The 19237-nt window shown below is 51.1% G+C and overlaps 1 protein-coding gene across 1 annotated transcript in view; it reads right to left on the reverse strand.

Annotated features, from left to right (window-relative positions):
* Positions 1-19237, reverse strand: part of HYDIN (HYDIN axonemal central pair apparatus protein) — a 376996-nt gene that overhangs the window by 88354 nt on the left and 269405 nt on the right. The window contains exons 39-48 of the mRNA XM_054049428.1: positions 18031-18204; positions 15923-16161; positions 14211-14348; positions 11664-11847; positions 9475-9616; positions 8092-8260; positions 6487-7161; positions 4982-5197; positions 3690-3883; positions 1541-1723 (exon numbers count right to left, since the gene is read on the reverse strand). Coding sequence (XP_053905403.1) covers positions 1541-1723; positions 3690-3883; positions 4982-5197; positions 6487-7161; positions 8092-8260; positions 9475-9616; positions 11664-11847; positions 14211-14348; positions 15923-16161; positions 18031-18204 — 2314 coding nt within the window. The remainder of the gene's footprint in view (positions 1-1540; positions 1724-3689; positions 3884-4981; positions 5198-6486; positions 7162-8091; positions 8261-9474; positions 9617-11663; positions 11848-14210; positions 14349-15922; positions 16162-18030; positions 18205-19237) is intronic.

Genomic DNA, 19237 nt, shown 5'->3' on the forward strand with positions numbered 1-19237 from the left:
CAGACTAGTGTGAAGAGCTGCAGGAGCTAACAAGCCTGTAGCTAGAGGTAGCCAGATACATTTTGGTGAAACATTCTCTCATCTTAATCTGCCGATGCAATGAAATCAAAACGTTGTGTGGTTTCCTGCCAGCTTACCCACCCAACTCCTCAGCAGCCCTGGCTTCCACATGGCCTGCCCAGAGCTGAGTCTTCAGTCCTTGTCACCAAGAATTTGGAGACGTTTGGTTTTCAGTTCAAATCAGAACAAAATCAAACTTCAAGCTATCAAAAATCCTCCACAAAACAGACTTCCCAGGTCACCTGTAACCCTTAGCGCCCACAGGAAGAGCAGAATCAAGCCCAGCATCCGTGCTCAGGCATAGAGGATGATATTAAACCTTCTATCCTCCCTCCCTGCCCTACCAGCATAAGGCCAAGCCTCTTTCCTGCTCCAGTTCTATCCCACATCTTGCTGAGAAGAGACACCACACTCCTCCCACGCAACAAGTATTGGTACAAACTGACATTGCCTGGAGGCTCATGCTGAATGTACTCAAGGCCAGAAAGCAGACTCTTTCCCGTGCAAACGTGACCACAAATCCACCACTTGTCCCATGCAAGGTTCATCCATTCCTATACAGTAAAACTCTCCTGACTTTGCGTTTCTGTTCCCTGCCCCTGTACCCTAAGTACTCAGCTGGTGATTGGGATTCATCAGAAGTGATGTAGAAAGAGTGGTGCAGGTTGGATTCCCTTGAACTTCATCTAAGCAGGAGACCAGTTACAATATGGGTGTGCCCTGAAGCTGGGAGAACATGGTTAAAAGAGGAGTGTAGGAAGCAGCTAGAGAAGAAGGCTGGTTAGGACAGTGGTTACACTGACTAGTGCCTCAGAGACCTGGGTTCAACTCTAGACTCTGTCCTTGACTTCCATATGTAAAATGGGGAAATAGCAGTGCCCTGCTGCACACGAATGTTGTGAGGATAGATCCATCAAAGAATGTGAGGTGTTCAGCTACTGGGAGGGTCACATAAGTAGCTACTTGTTTTCCCCTGACCATATTTAAAGCCCAGACAGCTCAAGGCTTCAGCCCTGTAATGTGGATGTGTTTGGGTCTCACCTACCCTTATTGGAACCAGCTCCCCCCGACTCAGTTACTCTCAGAGTCCATGACTTACACTGCTCGCCAACAGGCCAGGGAGATCAACACCGAGGAGCTGGAACGCGGTGTAAATTAAAGCTGGGGTGTCCCACTTGAACTGGCCTAGTCTCTTCTCCTCCAATTTTGTGCTTTACTTCCTACTCTCCTGCCTTCTGGCCCCTTGACATGTGAGTTACAACAAAGAAGAGGACGTCTCTGCAGCAGGCGGGGTGTGACATACGCGAGCGAACCAGCTCAGGTACTGGTGGCAGTGATGCTGGTCCCCTGGGTGAGCTGCCACAGCTTCCCCACTGTCAGAGTCTAGGGGCTGGAAGGTGGTGTCAGATTCAGCAGCTCTGGCTCCCTCTAGCCCTCAGAAGAGCAGCCCAGCAGCTTTACCAGGCATGCAGGTACTGACCTGGGGTCCTGGCTGATGGTCGGGTAAGTGCAGGTGCCTCTGCAGTAAAGCTGGTACTGCCGGCGCGTGCCCAGGATCTCGAAGTTCAGGGTCTGATCAAACTGCCCTGCCACGGTGGAGGAGAAGTGTATCTTCATGACAACCTCTCCGTTAGCAGGCACCGTCCAACGGAAGCTGCTCAGCCTGGCGGTGAGAGAGAACACCCGACAGGACGAGACTGAGAAAGCTGGGGTAACTTGTAGAACATAAAATCCCAGGAACCCTGCCAGACTGGCTTCTGGGTCAGGACCTGGCACGCAACAAGAATGTGGACACTCCAGTGTCTCGCCTGTTAGAGTGGAACATGGCACCGTATGTGTGACTGCGGGACTGGATTCCTACCATGTGCTCTACGTGCACAGCCCCTGAAGCCTAGCCCGAGCCTGCTGCTTGTGCAGAGCGTGGCTGCTCCCTTGCTCAGTGCCAGTAGCGCAAGGGAGTCCAGCATACTAGTGGTTCTCTGACAATGGCTTCCTCTTTGCTTCTGAGAGAAATTCAAGGGGTTCACTCTGAATACTGATCCCTGTGAAGCTTGGATGAGAGGCCATCTCTTCCCATGACCCACTGGAGGCCTGGCATTGGGACCTTAGCAATTTACTCTCACAGCCAGTCTGACAGTCTGCATTGGCTGATCTACAGGGTGTGCCACAAGGTCCATCTTCTCTGAGGCACTGCCTGGACGGGCGGGAACTGGGCAGGTTGGCAGGAGGTGAAGAACAGTTGTTTTCAGTATCTTGGTTTATTTCAGAAGAGCCAAGGGAGAAGAATGTGTTAACCCAGGACGTCTGATTAACCTCCCCAATCCATGCAGGAAGAATGCCCCTGCACTGGAGCAGAGTGTGGTGCTGGCCCTTTGTCCCCAGGAAGGGGAATGCCCAGTGAACAGGAGATTCCATCGGAACAGCAGTGCCACTGTGAGTGATCTGCTCCAATGAGGCGCTGAGAGGAGGCACTGTCTGTGCTGAGTATAGGGAGTGGGTCTGCTTGCCTGTACACATGGGCCAGCCTTGTCACCGGCATGGGAGCAAAGGGATTATACTCTTTCTGCCTCTGTCACAGCTAAGGCGGGAGCCACAGACTGATCCAGCATGAGAATCAGACAGAGCAGGGCTGCCAACTTTCTACTCACACAAAACCAAACACCCTCGCCCTGCCCCCGCTCACTCCATCCGCCCCTCCCTCTGCCCACCCTCACTCACTCGCTCATTTTCACCAGGCTGGCTTAGGGGTTGGGTTTCAGAAGGGGGTGAAAGCTCCGGCTGGGGATGCTGATTCCAGGGTGGGGCCAGAAATGAGGGGTTCAGGGTGCAGGAGGGGGCTCCAGTCTGGGACAGGGGGTTGGGGTGCAGGGGTTTGTGAGGGCTCTGGCTGGGGGTGCAGGCTCTAGAGTCAGGGGTGGCTCTACGTTTTTTGCTGCCCCAGAAATGAGGGGTTCGGAGGGTGGGAGGGGGATCAGGGCTGGGGCAGGGTGTTGGGGCGTGGGAGGGGGTCAGGGTGCAGGTTTCGGGCAGCGCTTACCTCAAGCAGCTCCTGGAAGCAGTGGCATGTCCCTGCTCCAGCTCCCACATGGAGGTGCGGCCAGGCAGCTCTGTTCACTGCCCCATCCGCAGGTTCCCAGCCCTTGGATGCTGCGGGGGCGGCGTTTGGGCTGGGGCAGCGTGTGGAGCCCCCTGGCTGCACCTACGCATAGGAGCCAGAGGGGGACATGCCGCTGCTTCCAGGAGCTGTGTGGAGCCAGGGCAGGCAGGGAGCCTGCCTTAGCCCCACTGCGCTGCCGACCGGACTTTTAATGGCCCGGTCAGCAGTGCCGACCGGAGCTGCCAGGGTCTCTTTTTGACTGGGTGTTCCGGTCAAAAACCAGACCCCTGGCTACCCTAAGAAAGAGCCCTAAGCAGCTCCCTGCTCCATGGAATCATCCACTGTCTCCTTTGAGCAGCACCCACTGCTGCTCAGTATGCCTCGGAGACATGTCCTGAGTGAGCAGAGTGGCCTGGTGGGACCCCTAAAAATCCCCAAGGCAGAAGGAACATCACCAGCCTCCAGTCTCTATGGCTCGTACTAATCAGGCTCCCTGCTAGAATGCATCAGGCTAAGCTGCTTGGTAGCTCACCTGAGGATCTTTTCTTGGGATTGGTCCCCAATCAAGTTGCTTTGATCCAGCTCTGACAGTGGTGCCAGTGCTCCGGGGCCTGGCCCCTGAAGACCCTTCTTGCGGCCTGTGCTGCGCTTATCCTTCTGAGCCTCACGGCTGGGCTCTGCTTTGTCCTTCTTCAGTCTGCCTCTGGTTGGGGTGATCTGTTCTTCCTGCAACCCAGCGCGAGGGCAGGAAAAGACAGTCAGAAACAGCTCAGGAGACCCCAAAGGAGAGGCAGCAAAGTACTCTACCAAGGTGCAATAGCGCCTAGCCAAGAGCAACGGCGCTGAGACGAAAGAAAGGCCAAGAACGGAGGCTTGTGCCCACTCATGTTTAAGCAGCAGGCGTCCATGCTTAGGGTCACTGTGTGCCTTAGCCCTACGTCCCTGAGGTAAGGCCTCCAGCGTGTTCAACAGGACAGATAACAAGTAATGAGCATCCACCTGCGCCGGCTTAATGGCTTCTTTCTGTGTAGGATTTAGATCCTTTGTTGTTGTTTTTTATTTCATCAAGGAAATCTCTCCTTGTGAAACACCTGTACAATTCTAACCACAACAATGGGGTCCGTTAGTTTGCTGCTTTTCATGCTTTATAACAGTCTTTCAAAGGCTTTTCTTCCCCTTCTTTGCTGACTGACATTGATTTTCCCCTGTGCTTTGAATTGAGCTGCAATGAAAATGGGTCTTTATTTAAAGGAAATCTGGAAAGAGGGTGGTCTTTTAAAATCAGCTAAGGCCCAAGTTCTGGTTCACAAGCCAGCACGAACCCCCAAAGCAAACAAGGGAGCTGTGGTTCTTTAGAAGTTAGCAATGTCAGGGTCAGTGGGTGCTAACATGTTCACAAACATGCACATCCAACTGTGCATCTAATCTGCATGCACAATGACCATGACTCTGCCAGGGATCAGGAAAACTGCCGGTGTGACTGACCGGTTGGAAGTGCCCCGGGCCAGCTGTGTGTGAAGTCATGGTAACAGTGTGTGCAAATCAGGTGCACAAGCACTCACACCTTTCAGAAAATGGAGGCGTTAATGTTTACTATTATTTATTACCACAACACACAGGATCCCAGTCAGGGAGCAGGACCCCATTGTGCAGCGCACTATACAAACACAGAGACTGATGTCAGTCCAAATCTTCCTAGACACAGGGACATGTCATTTCTCTGCTGCTAATTTCATTTTATGGTCAGGTCTTGCGGCTCACCAGCCTGATCATTCCCATCACCACGGGACCTTCTGCAAAGCAACATTTCCACTTAGCCTGTACCTTCACCACAGGGACAGCGACAGAAGCATCTGCACTGCCCTCTGCATCCTTCTTTTCCTCATCCATATTCGTATCTTCGGGCACAACAAAGGTGAAGTGCTTGAGGGCTTCTCCTGCCACAGGAGCTATCCGCTTCTCTGGGTAGGGAATCACGGAGAAAAAGGCGGTCGGAGGGATGGGTGGCCCTGAGGGACCGAGCCCCAAGCCGTCCAGGATCTAAGCCACGAGAGAAAGCCTTTCGTTAATGTCTCATTCATCATTAATAAGGCTGCGAGTCTTTCGCAGAGGTCACGGAAGTCATGGATTCCGTGACTTTCTGGGACCTCTGTGATTTCTGCACTGGCCCATGCAGCTGATCCCAGGGCCGCCTCAGCTCCAGCAGCAGCAGAGGTGGGGCCCCGAGCTGCCCCGCACCCCAGAGCAGCAGCAGCGGGGCCCTGAACCACCCCCAACCCAAAGGAGCAGCGACGGGGCCCCGAGCTGCCCCGCACCCCGGGGTCCCAGCGACGGGGCTCCAGGCCACCTGCCCCGAGCAGCAGCGGTGGCATGCCAGAGGTCCCCTCGCCCCCTCAGAGCAGCAGTCACGGGAGCCCCTTCCAGAGCACCTAAGGTTTAGTCAGGCCTATTAATATAGTACAAGTCATGGACAGATCAGGGGCCAGGACTTTTTGTTTATTGTCCGTGAGCTGTCCGTGACTTTTATTAAAAATACCCGTGACTAAATCATAGCCTTAATCATTAACCTCCAAGTCTTTCCTCTACAGAGAGAAATGGAGTGTTAAACCGCCACCCAGGAGACAGGTGTGATAGTGGGTCGCTGCGTAAGTGTGGTGGAAAAGCCCCAGAGCATGGCCAGCCTGTGGAAATCCTTCCTGCATGACTCTGGGAAGAAATCTTTCGCCTCGTCGGTTACCTGGGAAGTTACAGATGTCAGCACTGTGGCCCCATGACCCGCCTGGCTCTTGTGCCATTTGCCGCTAACTCTGTGGCGCTGATAACGCCATTAGAAAGGAGGATCCAGGATAGCAGGACCAGAGAAGAGGAGAGGAGAGAAAGTAGAGACACACAAAGGAAAGAGGACGGCAGGAGAATGAAAAAGGAGGACTAGGAAGATGAAAGTGGAAGAACAAAGACGGAGATAATCCTGGATAACACCACTTAGGTGTTATTATTATTCAGTCTGAGGTGCTTCTCAGACGCGCAGCGCTGAACCTTTATTAACAGTGGGAATCATCACCCCCCCCAGTTTACAAGGAGGGAAACCAAGGCAGAAAGAGGCTGTGATTTGCCGAATCCTGCGAGGTGCTGAGCTCCCTCAACTCCCACCACCTCTCAGCAGGTGCTCAGAACCTTGCAAAACTGAGCCCCCAGCTGCAGAGCCTGGAGCTAATGTATGTAACAAACAGCCATGCATTAGAGTTTGGCCACTGCAACCCTAGGCTGAGAGAGCGCTCCAGAGCCCAGTAACACGTGCTCTTGCTCACCAGGTGAGACAGTGGTTTTACCTGCTCTACTTCTGGCAGCTTGCCACTCTCCAAGATCCTCTTCCCACTGGTGTCCTCTGAGTTCAGTACATGGAAGTCCAAGCATGGCACCCCCACGTCTTTCTTTCCATCCTGGTCCTTGTCTGCTCCTTCTGCCCCTTCTCCCTCCAGTCCAGACACCTTAGAGTCCGCCAGTGCCTTTAGCTTCTCCAGGCGCTCCTTCTCAGCTCTCTCCTTTTCCAGCCGCTCTCTCTCGGCTCTCTCCTTCTCCAGTCTTTCCTGACGCTCCCTTTCCCTGTCCTTCCGGCCCTTGCGGCCAGACGGAGCCTGACGCTGATCTTCTGCTTCATGCTGGGTCTCCTCAAGGCCTGGGGGTGGCAGCTGAACACCCTGCACCCGGTCCCAGAGTGACAAAATCTGGACAATTTCCCTCTGTGCGGCCTCATAGACTTTAAACCTCTGTGTCAAGTTCTTCTCACTGTCACTTACCACCTCCTTTTCCGTTTCCTCCTGCTCCGGGATCGGGGGTGGCATCAGCCCTAGTGGCAGGACGTCTGGCAGAATGAGTTTGCTCCGCTTTTTCTTGTCCTCCTTGTCACATGCCACAGAATCTGGACGCTCTTTCACAGACACTTTCCTCTCCACCCCTTCGTTCAGCTTGAGGTCTGACCTATTGACAGTGGCGATACTGGCACCCTATGAGGTGAGGATTATGGAAAAGGAAGGGAACATTTGTAAGCACTAACTCATAGCTTGTAAGATTATATTTGTATTACCGTAGTGCCTAGAAGCCATGGGTATGGTCCAGGACTTCATTGTGCTAGGCACTGCACAGACTCAGAACAAAGAGATGGGCCCTGTCCCGAAGAGATCCCAATCTAGCTGATTTGATACAGAACCTTCCCACAACAAGTGTGCAAGGGCTAGCACATCCCCTGCACGATGATATCCTCAGCGTCTCTTAATGGGAAGGCTAATGCGTTGACCTGTATCTGAGTTCGAGATGTCAGCAATGAGGGTAGTGGTTTGGACAAGCCCAGGTTTCAGACAAAATTACTCTCTCCTGCAGGAGACTTCAATGAAGTCAATGGGGCGAGTATGTGCCCTGCACCTCTGACAATCGGGCTCTAGTGAATGTACAGACCTGGCAGCATACCCTGAATGTACAGACCATGGCGGGAAGCTGAGGGCTGTCCAGTGCTTCCAGCCCAAAGCTGTATGAATCTATGGCTTGCCACGAAGAGCAGATCAGATGTCACCATGCAAAATGAGAAGAAAGGTCAACTCCAACATACCAGGGATTAAAGCACATGCACTTTCTAGGTCAAAACCAACCAGTGCAATTGAACCTGGAAATGAACTAGAAGTCAGTGTGGTCTATAGAGACCAGGTGTCCTATGCTTCAACGGGGAAACGCACTGAGCGAGCACGTGCCGTGCATGAGCTGAAGTTTCCCAACAGCCTTCAAGAACAGACCCATGTAATATATTCATCACTAGCTACTGATTCCCTGGCATAGCAAATTACATATGATTGAACCTCCAGCTGCTATCGTGCTGGCTTGTGTCCCAGGACAGGGTCAGGGCAGAGGCAGTCTTAAACACCTTTATTAGCAGAACCACATACCTGTTTGCCTCCCAGCTGGCTTTTCTTTCCCAAGGCCTCATCTTTGTCTTTTCCAGACTCTCTCTTCCACCGCTTGGTCTTCTTCCTCATCTCTTCTTCCTCTCGCAAGCGCTCCAATTCCTGCTGGTGCCTCTTTTCCTCGAGCTCTCGAGCCAACTTCTCCAGCTCCCTTCAGCAAAGCAGCCAGAAAACTCACTCAGCATAAACTCTCAGCTCTGCTGCAGCCCTGGGAAATCTCTGCTCTTAGAACACCAGTCTGAGCTTGAGGCCTTGCTCCATAGTTCTCAGGCCAAAAGGGACCATCAGATCATCTAGTCTCACCTCCTGTGGTCTGCAGAGCTTCCAGGTCAATAATGCAGCCATTCACTTGGAAGCCCACACAATATATAACTGAACTCACGTCCATTTAAAAACAAACACATTGATTTTTCTTCTTCTTTTTGGGGAAACAAAATTTGGCCTCGACTGAGGAAAGCACTCAAGTATGTACCTAACTTTAAGCATGACTGTAAGTCCCACTGACTTAAGTGGGACTTAAATACATGCTTAAAGTTAAGCATATGCATAAGTGCCCCTACTGAATAAGGATGATTATCTGAATCAGAACCTAATTCTCCATCTCACACCCCTTTGGCTACAATTAATATTTATGGCCAGTGCCACTACGCATATTAAGTCAATGAGAGGGGTACTATGCAAATAGCATTGTAAGGGCTTATCTACTGTGAAAATAACAGCGAAACTCAGCCAATATAGTTCAAATGTGATTTTCAAGGACTAGGAGGACCTTTCTGTGTCTCTAGAAGAGTTACAGTTGAATTTTCAGTGTTGTCCTTAATTTAGGGTTGTTAAAGTACAATAATATGTAGTTTTATCCTGCACTTCACACAGGAATGTCAGTATCATTATCACTATTTTACAGATGGGGAAACTGAGGCACAGAGAGGGGAAGTCACTTGCCAAGGTCACCCAGCAGCAGAGCCAAGACTAGAACTCAGGTCTCCCAAGTCCCAATCCAGTGCACTATCCTCTGGCCACCAACCTACACAACAAGTAAAAGCAGGAGAGTCATTTGGTCCTTACGAGTCTCCGACTATGTGAGAGCAGAGGCTCCATCACCTCCTGTGAGCTACTCCTCCCACTTCCTGAACCACTGAGGAGAAACAGAACTTCCTGCTGCTGCTTCTGAGCTACCCTTCCCACCATCCCACTCACCCCTGCTCAGAACCACGACTCCTGCTTGATAAAACCAGACAAACCCACTGAAAAGTGGGTAGTGCCAGTGCACGGTGCAGGAAAAGAAACAACAGGCAAGCCCAGAAGTGTCCCACGTGGAGGGTGGCGCAACACTGCCAGGCAGCTGTCCAGGGACAGTTCACACACCTCTTTTTCCGCTCCCGTAGCGCTTGGAGCAGTTCATTATCAAATTGAATTTTCTGCTCCTCAGTGAGAGCGTCGTACTCTTCCTCATCCATCTCCTGGAGACGAGCCTTTTCCCTCGCAATGGCGTCTTTCTGTTCCTGTTCTGTCATGCAGCCAAACAGAGAAATGCACCGGCTGAAATCATAGCTCAGGGCTCAGGACAGGCCCTCCTGCTGGTACCAGCTTGTGTGTGTCCCTGCTCCGATTAGCAGGCACTGAGTTAGGTGCTGGCGGGGGGGGGGGGGGGGGAGGCAGGGGGCCTCGTACGTCTACACTGAAGTGTAAGCCCAGAGCTTGAACTCAGGCTTTACCCCCTTCCATCCACACACAAATCATGCTAAACCAGGGCTCAGACCCAGACTCCCAGGACCCCATGGGGGTTGAGGGTCCGAGCCTGAGTCAAGCTGGGACCCAGGGTTCAAGCTCTCTTGCTTCGCAGCACAGATGCAGCCCCACTGGACTCATGCTTTGGGAATCCGCCAATAGTATCCCACAATCCCATGGGCCGACTCTCTGTGACCTCTGGACTGTCAAGTTTCCCCACACTGCACCACGAGCAAAGGGCCCGAGTGGCCACGTTTTGGAGAGTGCTAGGAAGTCTGGGAGATGGGGGCTGGACTGGAGCCCACATAATGCAGTGTAGGGGCCCAGGGTTCAACAATTCCTACCCTGGGGTTACACATGGGTGTAGCTGCTCAAGCTCTAGGTTAACACCCCCTGGGTCTGCTGACTCCAATTCTGCCAGCCCTGGGCTTGCACTCAGTGTAGACAGATCCTGTGAGTCCTACAATGCTGGCCCCACTGTATTTTGTGCATTGTGAAGCTGGATCCCGGGACAGCTTTGGCTCTAAAACTACAGGTGCTATGGGAGGGAGGGCAGCAGGTTCTACCCATATAACTATGTGAATGGGATGTCCCATGAGACCCAGCCTCAGCAGGAACCCAAAGAATCCATAGGAGAGTCAGACCTACTTGATGATCCTGATGCAAGCTGCATAACTACTCCCAAAACAGAGCCAGAGCTCAGATTCATCCCAGGCACCTGGACTGTGCCGATCTCTTCCCCATTCCAACTGCCAGTGTCCTCAGCACACTAGGGGGCTCTGAGTATACGACCCTAAAAACAGCTCCCTTGTTAGGCTTAGCAGCCCTTTGACTCCTGGAAGCCAGTCCACCTACACCCTGTTTCCCTGCCAGTCTCTCAGCCAGGCCTGTGCTGCTCCCCATTGGCTGCACTGCTGGCAGTGACTGTCCCGCATCTGCCCCGAGCTGCCAGGACAGCCTTCCACCAGTGAAGCTCGATTTTTTCTTTCAAACAAAGCTGTATCCCTTCTGTGTCTCTGCTCAAGGATAAAACACCCTCTCAAGTGCTATTTAAAATCATGTGAATACAGGTGTGAAAAGCTGCAATAACTTGTGTGAAATGACCAAAAAGGGGGGTCCGGGTTGTTAGCTTGTATTGCTGCCTAGATATGGTGATAGGCACTCTAGAAATTAGGACTGGTCGAAAAATTTCTGTTGAAACTGTTCTTCAATGGAAAACTGGGTTTAGGACTAACCAAAACATTCTGAGAAAAGTGTCTGCTATCTGCAGGAAAAAGTGTCTGCTTTCTGCAGGAAATTTCAATTTTGTCAAAAACCCAAATATGGAAATATTTCAGTTTGTATATTCTGCCACAGTGCTTCATGGGAGTTGTAGTTTGGTTACCTTGTGTCTCCATTTGCCTTTAAGGGACAGGATTCTGAACTGGACTGCATCTCCCATTACACACCACATCCAGGGATACCCGTGATGCACTGCCTCCCGTCTCCAAAAGGAGAGATTGTGATGCATCATGGGAGATGAAGTCTGACAGGGACCCTGGCCTATAAACGAGAATAGGAGCATGAGGTACCTGAGCTACAACTCCCATGAGGCTCCACGGTAACACTTCCAAATTGAAATATTTTGGTATCTGAATTTTCACCCCGCAAAAATCAAAATTTTCTGTTGAAAATGCAGACGAAAATTTTGTGTGTTTTGGTGAAAATTTTCTGAGGTGGAAAAATCCCCCCGGGTTTTCTGACAGCCGGTATTAGAAATGCCTGGACAGACACACAGACATGTAGAGGTGTGAGTGTCAGAGGGTTCACTGAAGAATCCTTCTCACCTTCCTGCTCTTTCTTGGCCTTCTCCCTAGCCTTCATGGCAGCATAATCCTGGAACAGGTTCACCATGTAGATGTAACGCCGGTTGTTGATTGCTTTGAGTAGGCAAAGGAGAGCAGAAGGCATATTGCGGGCAAAGATTGTTTCTAGTCCATCAAACACCACTCCCTGATAGCAGTCACTCAGCTGTGAATGTGGAACACAAAGGGCATAAATCCATCCCAATGAGCACACAGTATTCTCATCAGCAAATAGAATCATAGAATCATAGAATATCAGAGTTGGAAGGGACCTCAAGAGGTCATCTAGTCCAACCCCCTGCTCAAAGCAGGACCAATTCCCAGCTAAATCATCCCAGCCAGGGCTTTGTCAAGCCGGGCCTTAAAAACCTCCAAGGAAGGAGATTCCACCACCTCCCTAGGTAACGCATTCCAGTGTTTCACCACCCTCCTAGTGAAATAGTTTTTCCTGATATCCAACCTGGACCTCCCCCACTGCAACTTGAGACCATTGCTCCTTGTTCTATCATCTGCCACCACTGAGAACAGCCGAGTTCCATCCTCTTTGGAACCCCCCTTCAGATAGTTGAAGGCTGCTATCAAATCCCCCCTCATTCTTCTCTTCTGGAGACTAAACAATCCCAGTTCCCTCAGCCTCTCCTCATAAGTCATGTGCTCCAGACCCCTAATCATTTTTGTTGCCCTCCGCTGGACTCTTTCCAATTTCTCCACATCCTTCTTGTAGTGTGGGGCCCAAAACTGGACACAGTATTCCAGATGAGGCCTCACCAATGTCAAATAAAGGGGAACGATCACGTTCCTCGATCTGCTGGCAATGCCCCTACTTATACAGCCCAAAATGCCGTTAGCCTTCTTGGCAACAAGAGCACACTGTTGACTCATATCCAGCTTCTCGTCCACTGTGATCCCTAGGTCCTTTTCTGCAGAACTGCTACCTAGCCATTCGGTCCCTAATCTGTAGCAGTGCATGGGATTCTTCCGTCCTAAGTGCAGGACTCTGCACTTGTCCTTGTTGAACCTCATCAGGTTTTTTTCGGCCCAATCCTCTAATTTGTCTAGGTCCCTCTGTATCCGATCCCTACCCTCTAGTGTATCTACCACGCCTCCTAGTTTAGTGTCATCTGCAAACTTGCTGAGAGTGCAGTCCACACCATCCTCCAGATCATTAATGAAGATATTAAACAAAACCGGCCCCAGGACCGACCCTTGGGGCACTCCGCTTGAAACCGGCTGCCAACTAGACATGGAGCCATTGATCACTACACGTTGAGCCCGACGATCTAGACAGCTTTCTATCCACCTTACAGTCCATTCATCCAGCCCATACTTCTTTAACTTGGCGGCAAGAATACTGTGGGAGACCGTATCAAAAGCTTTGCTAAAGTCAAGGAATAACACATCCACTGCTTTCCCCTCATCCACAGAGCCAGTTATCTCATCATAGAAGGCAATTAGGTTAGTCAGGCACGACTTCCCCTTCATGAATCCATGCTGACTGTTCCTGATCACTTTCCTCTCCTCTAAATGTTTCATAATTGATTCCTTGAGGACCTGCTCCATGATTTTTCCAGGGACTGAGGTGAGGTTGACTGGCCTGTGGTTCCCCGGATCCTCCTTCTTCCCTTTTTTAAAAATGGGCACTACATTAGCCTTTTTCCTGTCATCTGGGACCTCCCCTGATCGCCATGAGTTTTCAAAAATAATGGCTAATGGCTCTGCAATCTCACCCGCCAACTCCTTTAGCACCCTCGGATGCAGCGCATCCGGCCCCATGGACTTGTGCACGTCCAGTTTTTCTAAATAGTCCCGAACCACTTCTTTCTCCACAGAGGGCTGGTCACCTTCTCCCCATGCTGTACTGCCCAGTGCAGCAATCTGGGAGCTGACCTTGTGCGTGAAGACAGAGATGAAAAAAGCATTGAGTACATTAGCTTTTTCCACATCCTCGGTCACTAGGTTGCCTCCCTCATTCAGTAAGGGGCCCACATTTTCCTTTATTTTCTTCTTGTTGCTAACATACCTGAAGAAACCCTTCTGGTTACTCTTAACATCTCTTGCTAACTGCAACTCCAAGTGTGATTTGGCCTTCCTGATTTCACTCCTGCACGCCTGAGCAATATTTTTATACTCCTCCCTGCTCTGATGTAAAAACATATTAGCAAGCGCTATCCCCAAATATCTGAAATAGTCACAGATTCCAAGGCCTGGAGGGACCACTCTGATCACCTCCTCTGACCTCCTGCGCAGCACAGGCCAGAGAAGCTCACCCACTGACTCCGCCACCAAGTTCAACATTTCTGGTTGAGCTAGAGCAGATCAACAGCACATCTCCACCTGTTTTGATTTTCTCTGCATATTTCTCTCTCTCTGCCCCTTACTGCCCTGGCCTGTCTCTCCATTGCCTTAACCTATCATTAAATCAAACCTTGACAACACCACATTCCCCATCCCTTCACACAAACATCCTCACCCGACACACCAAGCTTCATGACCAGCGTTTCCTTCTGCCCAGGTGAGCACCTGCCATACCTGCATTCTCTCGGAAAGGATCTCCACCAGTAGCTCCTCGGGAAGCATGCAGCTCATCAGGCCTGATTCTCCTGCCATGCTGGCACTAACACTGAGCCGTCGCTGGACAGGAGCACTGGGAATGGGGCTGGGAGGAACCTGCAGCATTCACCACCCCAAGGGAAAAAATGCTTCAGAAAAACCCATACAATTCCTCTGGAGACTAAGCTCATTTCTTCTGCCCATCACATCAGCCCCTTCACCCTACCAGCTCAGACGGCTGTCACATGCTAATGGGGCAAAGTAGCCCACAAGTCATAGGACTGGAAGGCTCCTCAGGAGGTCATCAAGCTCAGCCCTCTGTGCGGAGGCAGGACCAAGGAAAACTTAGACCAGCCCTGGCAGGTGTTTGTCCAGCCTGTTCTTAAAAACAAAAAGGCTGGGGACTGTCTGGCAGCGAATCATTGATAACTACACTTGGAGTACGGCCTTCCAACCGTTGAGCACCCACTTCCCTCTAGGCTTAGTGTTGTGAGGCTGCTGCTCAGTCCATGGCCATAGTAAGGGGGCTCAGGAAGGGAGGAATTTTCTTCCCATGAGTAGGCAAGGGCTAGGGACAATCGCAGTCCTGCAGTCTGGGGGAGTGTAGGGACTTCTCCCTCCGTAAGCTCTCTCAGGATCCAGACCATGCATTTCTTTTATGTCTCAACCTACATATTTATTAAAAAAAATGCAGGTGCTACTGCCTGTGTAGGGTGTCTGTACCCAGGGTACTGGACTGGGACACTGGAGACCTGGGCCTAGTCCTCATTCTCCCACTGATTTGCCATGTCACCTAGGGCAAGACATGAAGAGACACATTTTCAATAGGGCCCTCTCATTTTGGGTGCTTTGGTTTATGAGTACCCAACTGTCAGAGAGTGGCTGGCCCTCCAAAGGGGTCAGGCGCCCAGCTCCACAAAGGTGAATGACTGATGCACCTCAGGTTAACCTGGGTGCACTTAACTCGCTGAGTAATGGGGAAAGTGTCTACATGGCAAGCAGCAGCCCGTGACAGTGACTCTCAGAGCCCGGGTCTACAGACTTAACTCCATGTCCCTCAGACCTGAATTGGAGAGCTACGCAACACGCACTCACCCACTGACTTCAGCTGGCATGGGGGTGCTCAGACCCCAGGTGTCCTGAGCTGAGCACTCAAAAATGGTGGCAACCAAAATTAGAGGCCACACTTGAAAATTTGGACCTTCAAACTTCTCTGAGCCTCAGTTACTCTTGCTATAAAAGCTGAGCATGACAACGCTGACACCTCACTGCACTAACACAGGGAACACTCTGAGCCAGCTCCACACCAACACGCAGAATAAAAACTCTTCAGGACGTGTGTGCACATTGCTGGTGCTTAACAAACAACTAACCCCCATCAAACCCTTGGAGAGGCACCTCAGCCCTCACTCCCAGCGCAAGAGTCCTCCCAGCCCCAGGACTCTCGAGTAACTAACTTTGCCTAATTCAATAGTGCTTTTATCACCTGGACTAAGCCCCACTAGAGACTAGAACAAGACCACCAGGCTGATTTGTACCTGTGAGTACCCAGGTTAAGTCAGCAGAGATGAAAGCCCAGGGCAGGAACCCACTGGGCCAGGGCAGCTCCAGTGCAGGAGTCAGTTTCTCACACACTCTTAGACGAGTGATGGACTAATCCCATCTGTTTACTGATGTGAATTCGCTTTCACCTGTGATCCTGTTTGATCCGATTGGTGCTGCTGCTTCTGTGCCTGCGAGGCATGGCCTTCTGACTTCCCCCTGCCTGTTCCTGTGCTGCCCCTGTAGCCCTTGGAGGTGATGGACTGTGGCCCGGTTTTGGTCTCGGAGCTCGGCTGGCTACCCTCCGTGGTATGCTTGGCCAAAGCCTCAACGCTCAGTCTTGTGCTCAGAGCTGTCTGCCCTGCAGAGCCCTCAGAAGACTGACCTGCTAGGATGAAAGAGGAGTTCAGCCTCAGGGGGATCCAATCTGCAGAAGACTGACTACAGCAGTTAGCGTTCCTCAAACTGCCAGGGATGAACACGCTTCTTAATCCAAGTCACTGGAGCGGAACCTGCTGGCATCCTGCCTTTGCCTGCCAGTGGAGCTGACCAGACACAGGGGGAGCATGCTGCACTCTCCCAAGGGACGCAGCACAGCACGTACCTTCCCCAGGAGCTGGAGCTCCACAATGGATTAGGCCGTTCAGGCACAAGCTGGCCATTAGCACCAGGGGTCATATCTGATTGCACAGAACACACATTCCTGCCCACGTTTCTGTCACTGTCAAGGGAAAGTGCAAAAGAGGATACGTGGGTTCTACGGCTAGAGACTTTTAGTGCTCAAATGCTATGGTGATGGGCGGTTATAAAAGCTGCGTAGAGAGAAATACCGACGTTGAGGAAATAAATGAATGATCCTCTGTCAGACTGTCACTGACTCCAGCGACGCCAGGACTCAGTTGCAAGTGGCTCTGTCATTCATTGTTTGTCCAGGGAGATGGAAAGCAAAACAGAAAAATCTAAATCAATACCCTTTCCCCCACTGCACCATGAGGCGCAGGACCCAGGGTAGAGGGATTAACTTGACTATTTCTTAGAACTAAACCACTCATCCGTCTGCCCCAAGAAGCAAGGAACAGAGGCCAATGCTCCACCAAGTGGACAGGAGCTGTGCCCCAAAGCAAAGCCCATGACAAACGCGTTAGCACACAAAGGCCTTTCACAGCAGCAGGCGCTGCTTATGCTGTATCTGTTCCAAGGCTTTGTTCTCCAGGGCTGTCAATGCAGCACCTCTTGCCTGCACCACATTTGGGCACAAAAACAGTCATGAAAATCGTTCCTATTAACCCTTTCTAGCCTGGGGGTCTCCTTGTCCCTCTGCTTGGGATTTTAGTCCTCAAAGCAGGGCCCCGTGAGGGTGAGCAACACCCTCAGGCTGCCAGCTCCAAGCTTGCTAGGGTACGCAGCTCGCCAGGTCCCAGGGGAGGGCACAGGACCTAGGAGCAGGAGTCTAACAGAGAATTTGCAGGAGCAACTTCTTTGCACAAAACCTTCAAAGATGTGAAATGAATCCATTTGTATTTTAATGTAACTCGCTGTATAACTGACCTGGGGGACTGTGTTTCACACACCCCATGCTCATTAAATCACTATCTTTTCAAGCCAAGCATTTTGGATCTTAATGGGCACTGCAGGGGACTTCAGCTTCAGCAACAAGATCAGGAAAAGCCTTTCTGGGTGATCATAGCATGAAGCCTGGGCAGAGTGAATTAGGGCAATCTCTTAGAAAAGCACCAGAGTGTTTTACTCTATTATGGAAAGGAATACGTCCAGAGCATCACAATGGAATGAAATGCCTAGGTACTAACACCAGAGAAAGAGAGATTTTTAACAGGCAAGAGACATTATAGACTGCAAGTTGGACTTTGCATTACAGGGATTCGGCACCTCTGAACCCTTATATTCTTCTTGATTCCAAGGCTAGAGATGCGTTATTGTCCAGCATCACTGCTATTCAACTAGTGGTGGTGATCGAACTGCGAACTGAGAAGATCACTGTATGCTCCAGCTTCTACCATCTGTGGAGCTCCCCATGGGATTTCATACCCAGACGCATCAAAGCTCCCCCCACCCACCCCTGAGGTTACCAAGAGCCCCCGTGGGTTGCTGAAAAGTCTTCACGACAATGCACTAGAGGGAGAAAATGAAGGGAGGGGATGGCAAGGCCATACGATGGAAATTGTGCTGGGGTCATGCCCAGCATTTCTGTGCAGCACGGCTCTCCAGCCTTTGTGCTGCTGAAGGTCTGAGCCCTTACCAGCTTCCTCTGACTCCCGATGTGCCTGCTCGATGGCGGCCCTGATGCACAGCTCCCGTGCACGAAGCCCCGCGGAGCTGCTCCTGTCAGAGAGGGCTTCCAGCACCACAGCGTCGATGGATAGGCAGGCAGCACTGTAGTGTTTGGCCAAGGTGACAGCTGCAGTTGTCTTTCCTTTACAGAAACAAAAGTCTCTGATGACATTCATGTGTGGTGCATCTTTATCTAGACATTGTATGAGCAAGTGCTTGGAAATGGCCTGGTGAGCGATTTGTAACCCCTGTGAATAGCAGAATGATAGTCACTTTAAAAAGAATGGCCAGTGATGCCAATGACGAGATGGATATTATGGGTATGGGCATAAATCCAATCTCTCTCACACTGGTTGTATGAAAGGGAATGAATTTGGCCCATTAACTTCAATGGAGTCACATCAGGGATGAGTTTGGCTCAGGGCATCAAACTAACATGTAGTTAAAGACAGTGCAAATCCCACTGATTCCTCCATGTCAAATTCAGCAGGGATGTAAACAGCAGCATCAGTCACACATCGGAGCCAGGCTGGTAAGAAAAGCAGTGTTAGTGGTTAAGTGATATAGCTAGCACCGCTTTGGCACTGAACAGTGTGCAAATAAAACTGTTACTAACCTTTCCATAACTGTTGTTCTTCGAGATGTGTTGCACATGTCCATTCCGATTTGGGTGTGTGCGTGCCCGGAGCACAGCTATCGGAATTTTTTTCCCCTAGTGGTATCCATCAGGTTGGCTCTGGTGCCCCCTGGTGGCCCATGCACCTCAGTTTCTTCTTACCAGCCACTCCAAGAACGGGGACAGTAGGTCAGTCTTGGAATGGACACGTGCAACACATCTCGAAGAACAACAGTTACAGAAAGGTTAGTAACCGTTTTTTCTTCTTCAGGTGCTTGCACATGTCCATTCAAATTGGGCTCGGAGTTCAAGGGCAAGCTGACTGTAGCATTGCTTGGCCAAGCTGCACATCATCTCTGGCCTGTTGAGTAATGACAGTGTGTAGAAAGAACAGGAGTACTTGTGGCACCTTAGAGACTGTTCTTTTTGTGGATACAGACTAACACGGCTGCTACTCTGAAGTGTGTAGAAAAAAGTATGTACCGAGGACCAGGTTGCTGCCCTACAGATATCCTGAATAAGGACTTGGCCCAGGAAAGCCGCCGCCGAGGCTTGGGAC

The sequence above is a fragment of the Malaclemys terrapin genome, chromosome 14, assembly GCF_027887155.1.
Source record: "Malaclemys terrapin pileata isolate rMalTer1 chromosome 14, rMalTer1.hap1, whole genome shotgun sequence".
NCBI classification, from domain to species: domain Eukaryota; kingdom Metazoa; phylum Chordata; order Testudines; family Emydidae; genus Malaclemys; species Malaclemys terrapin.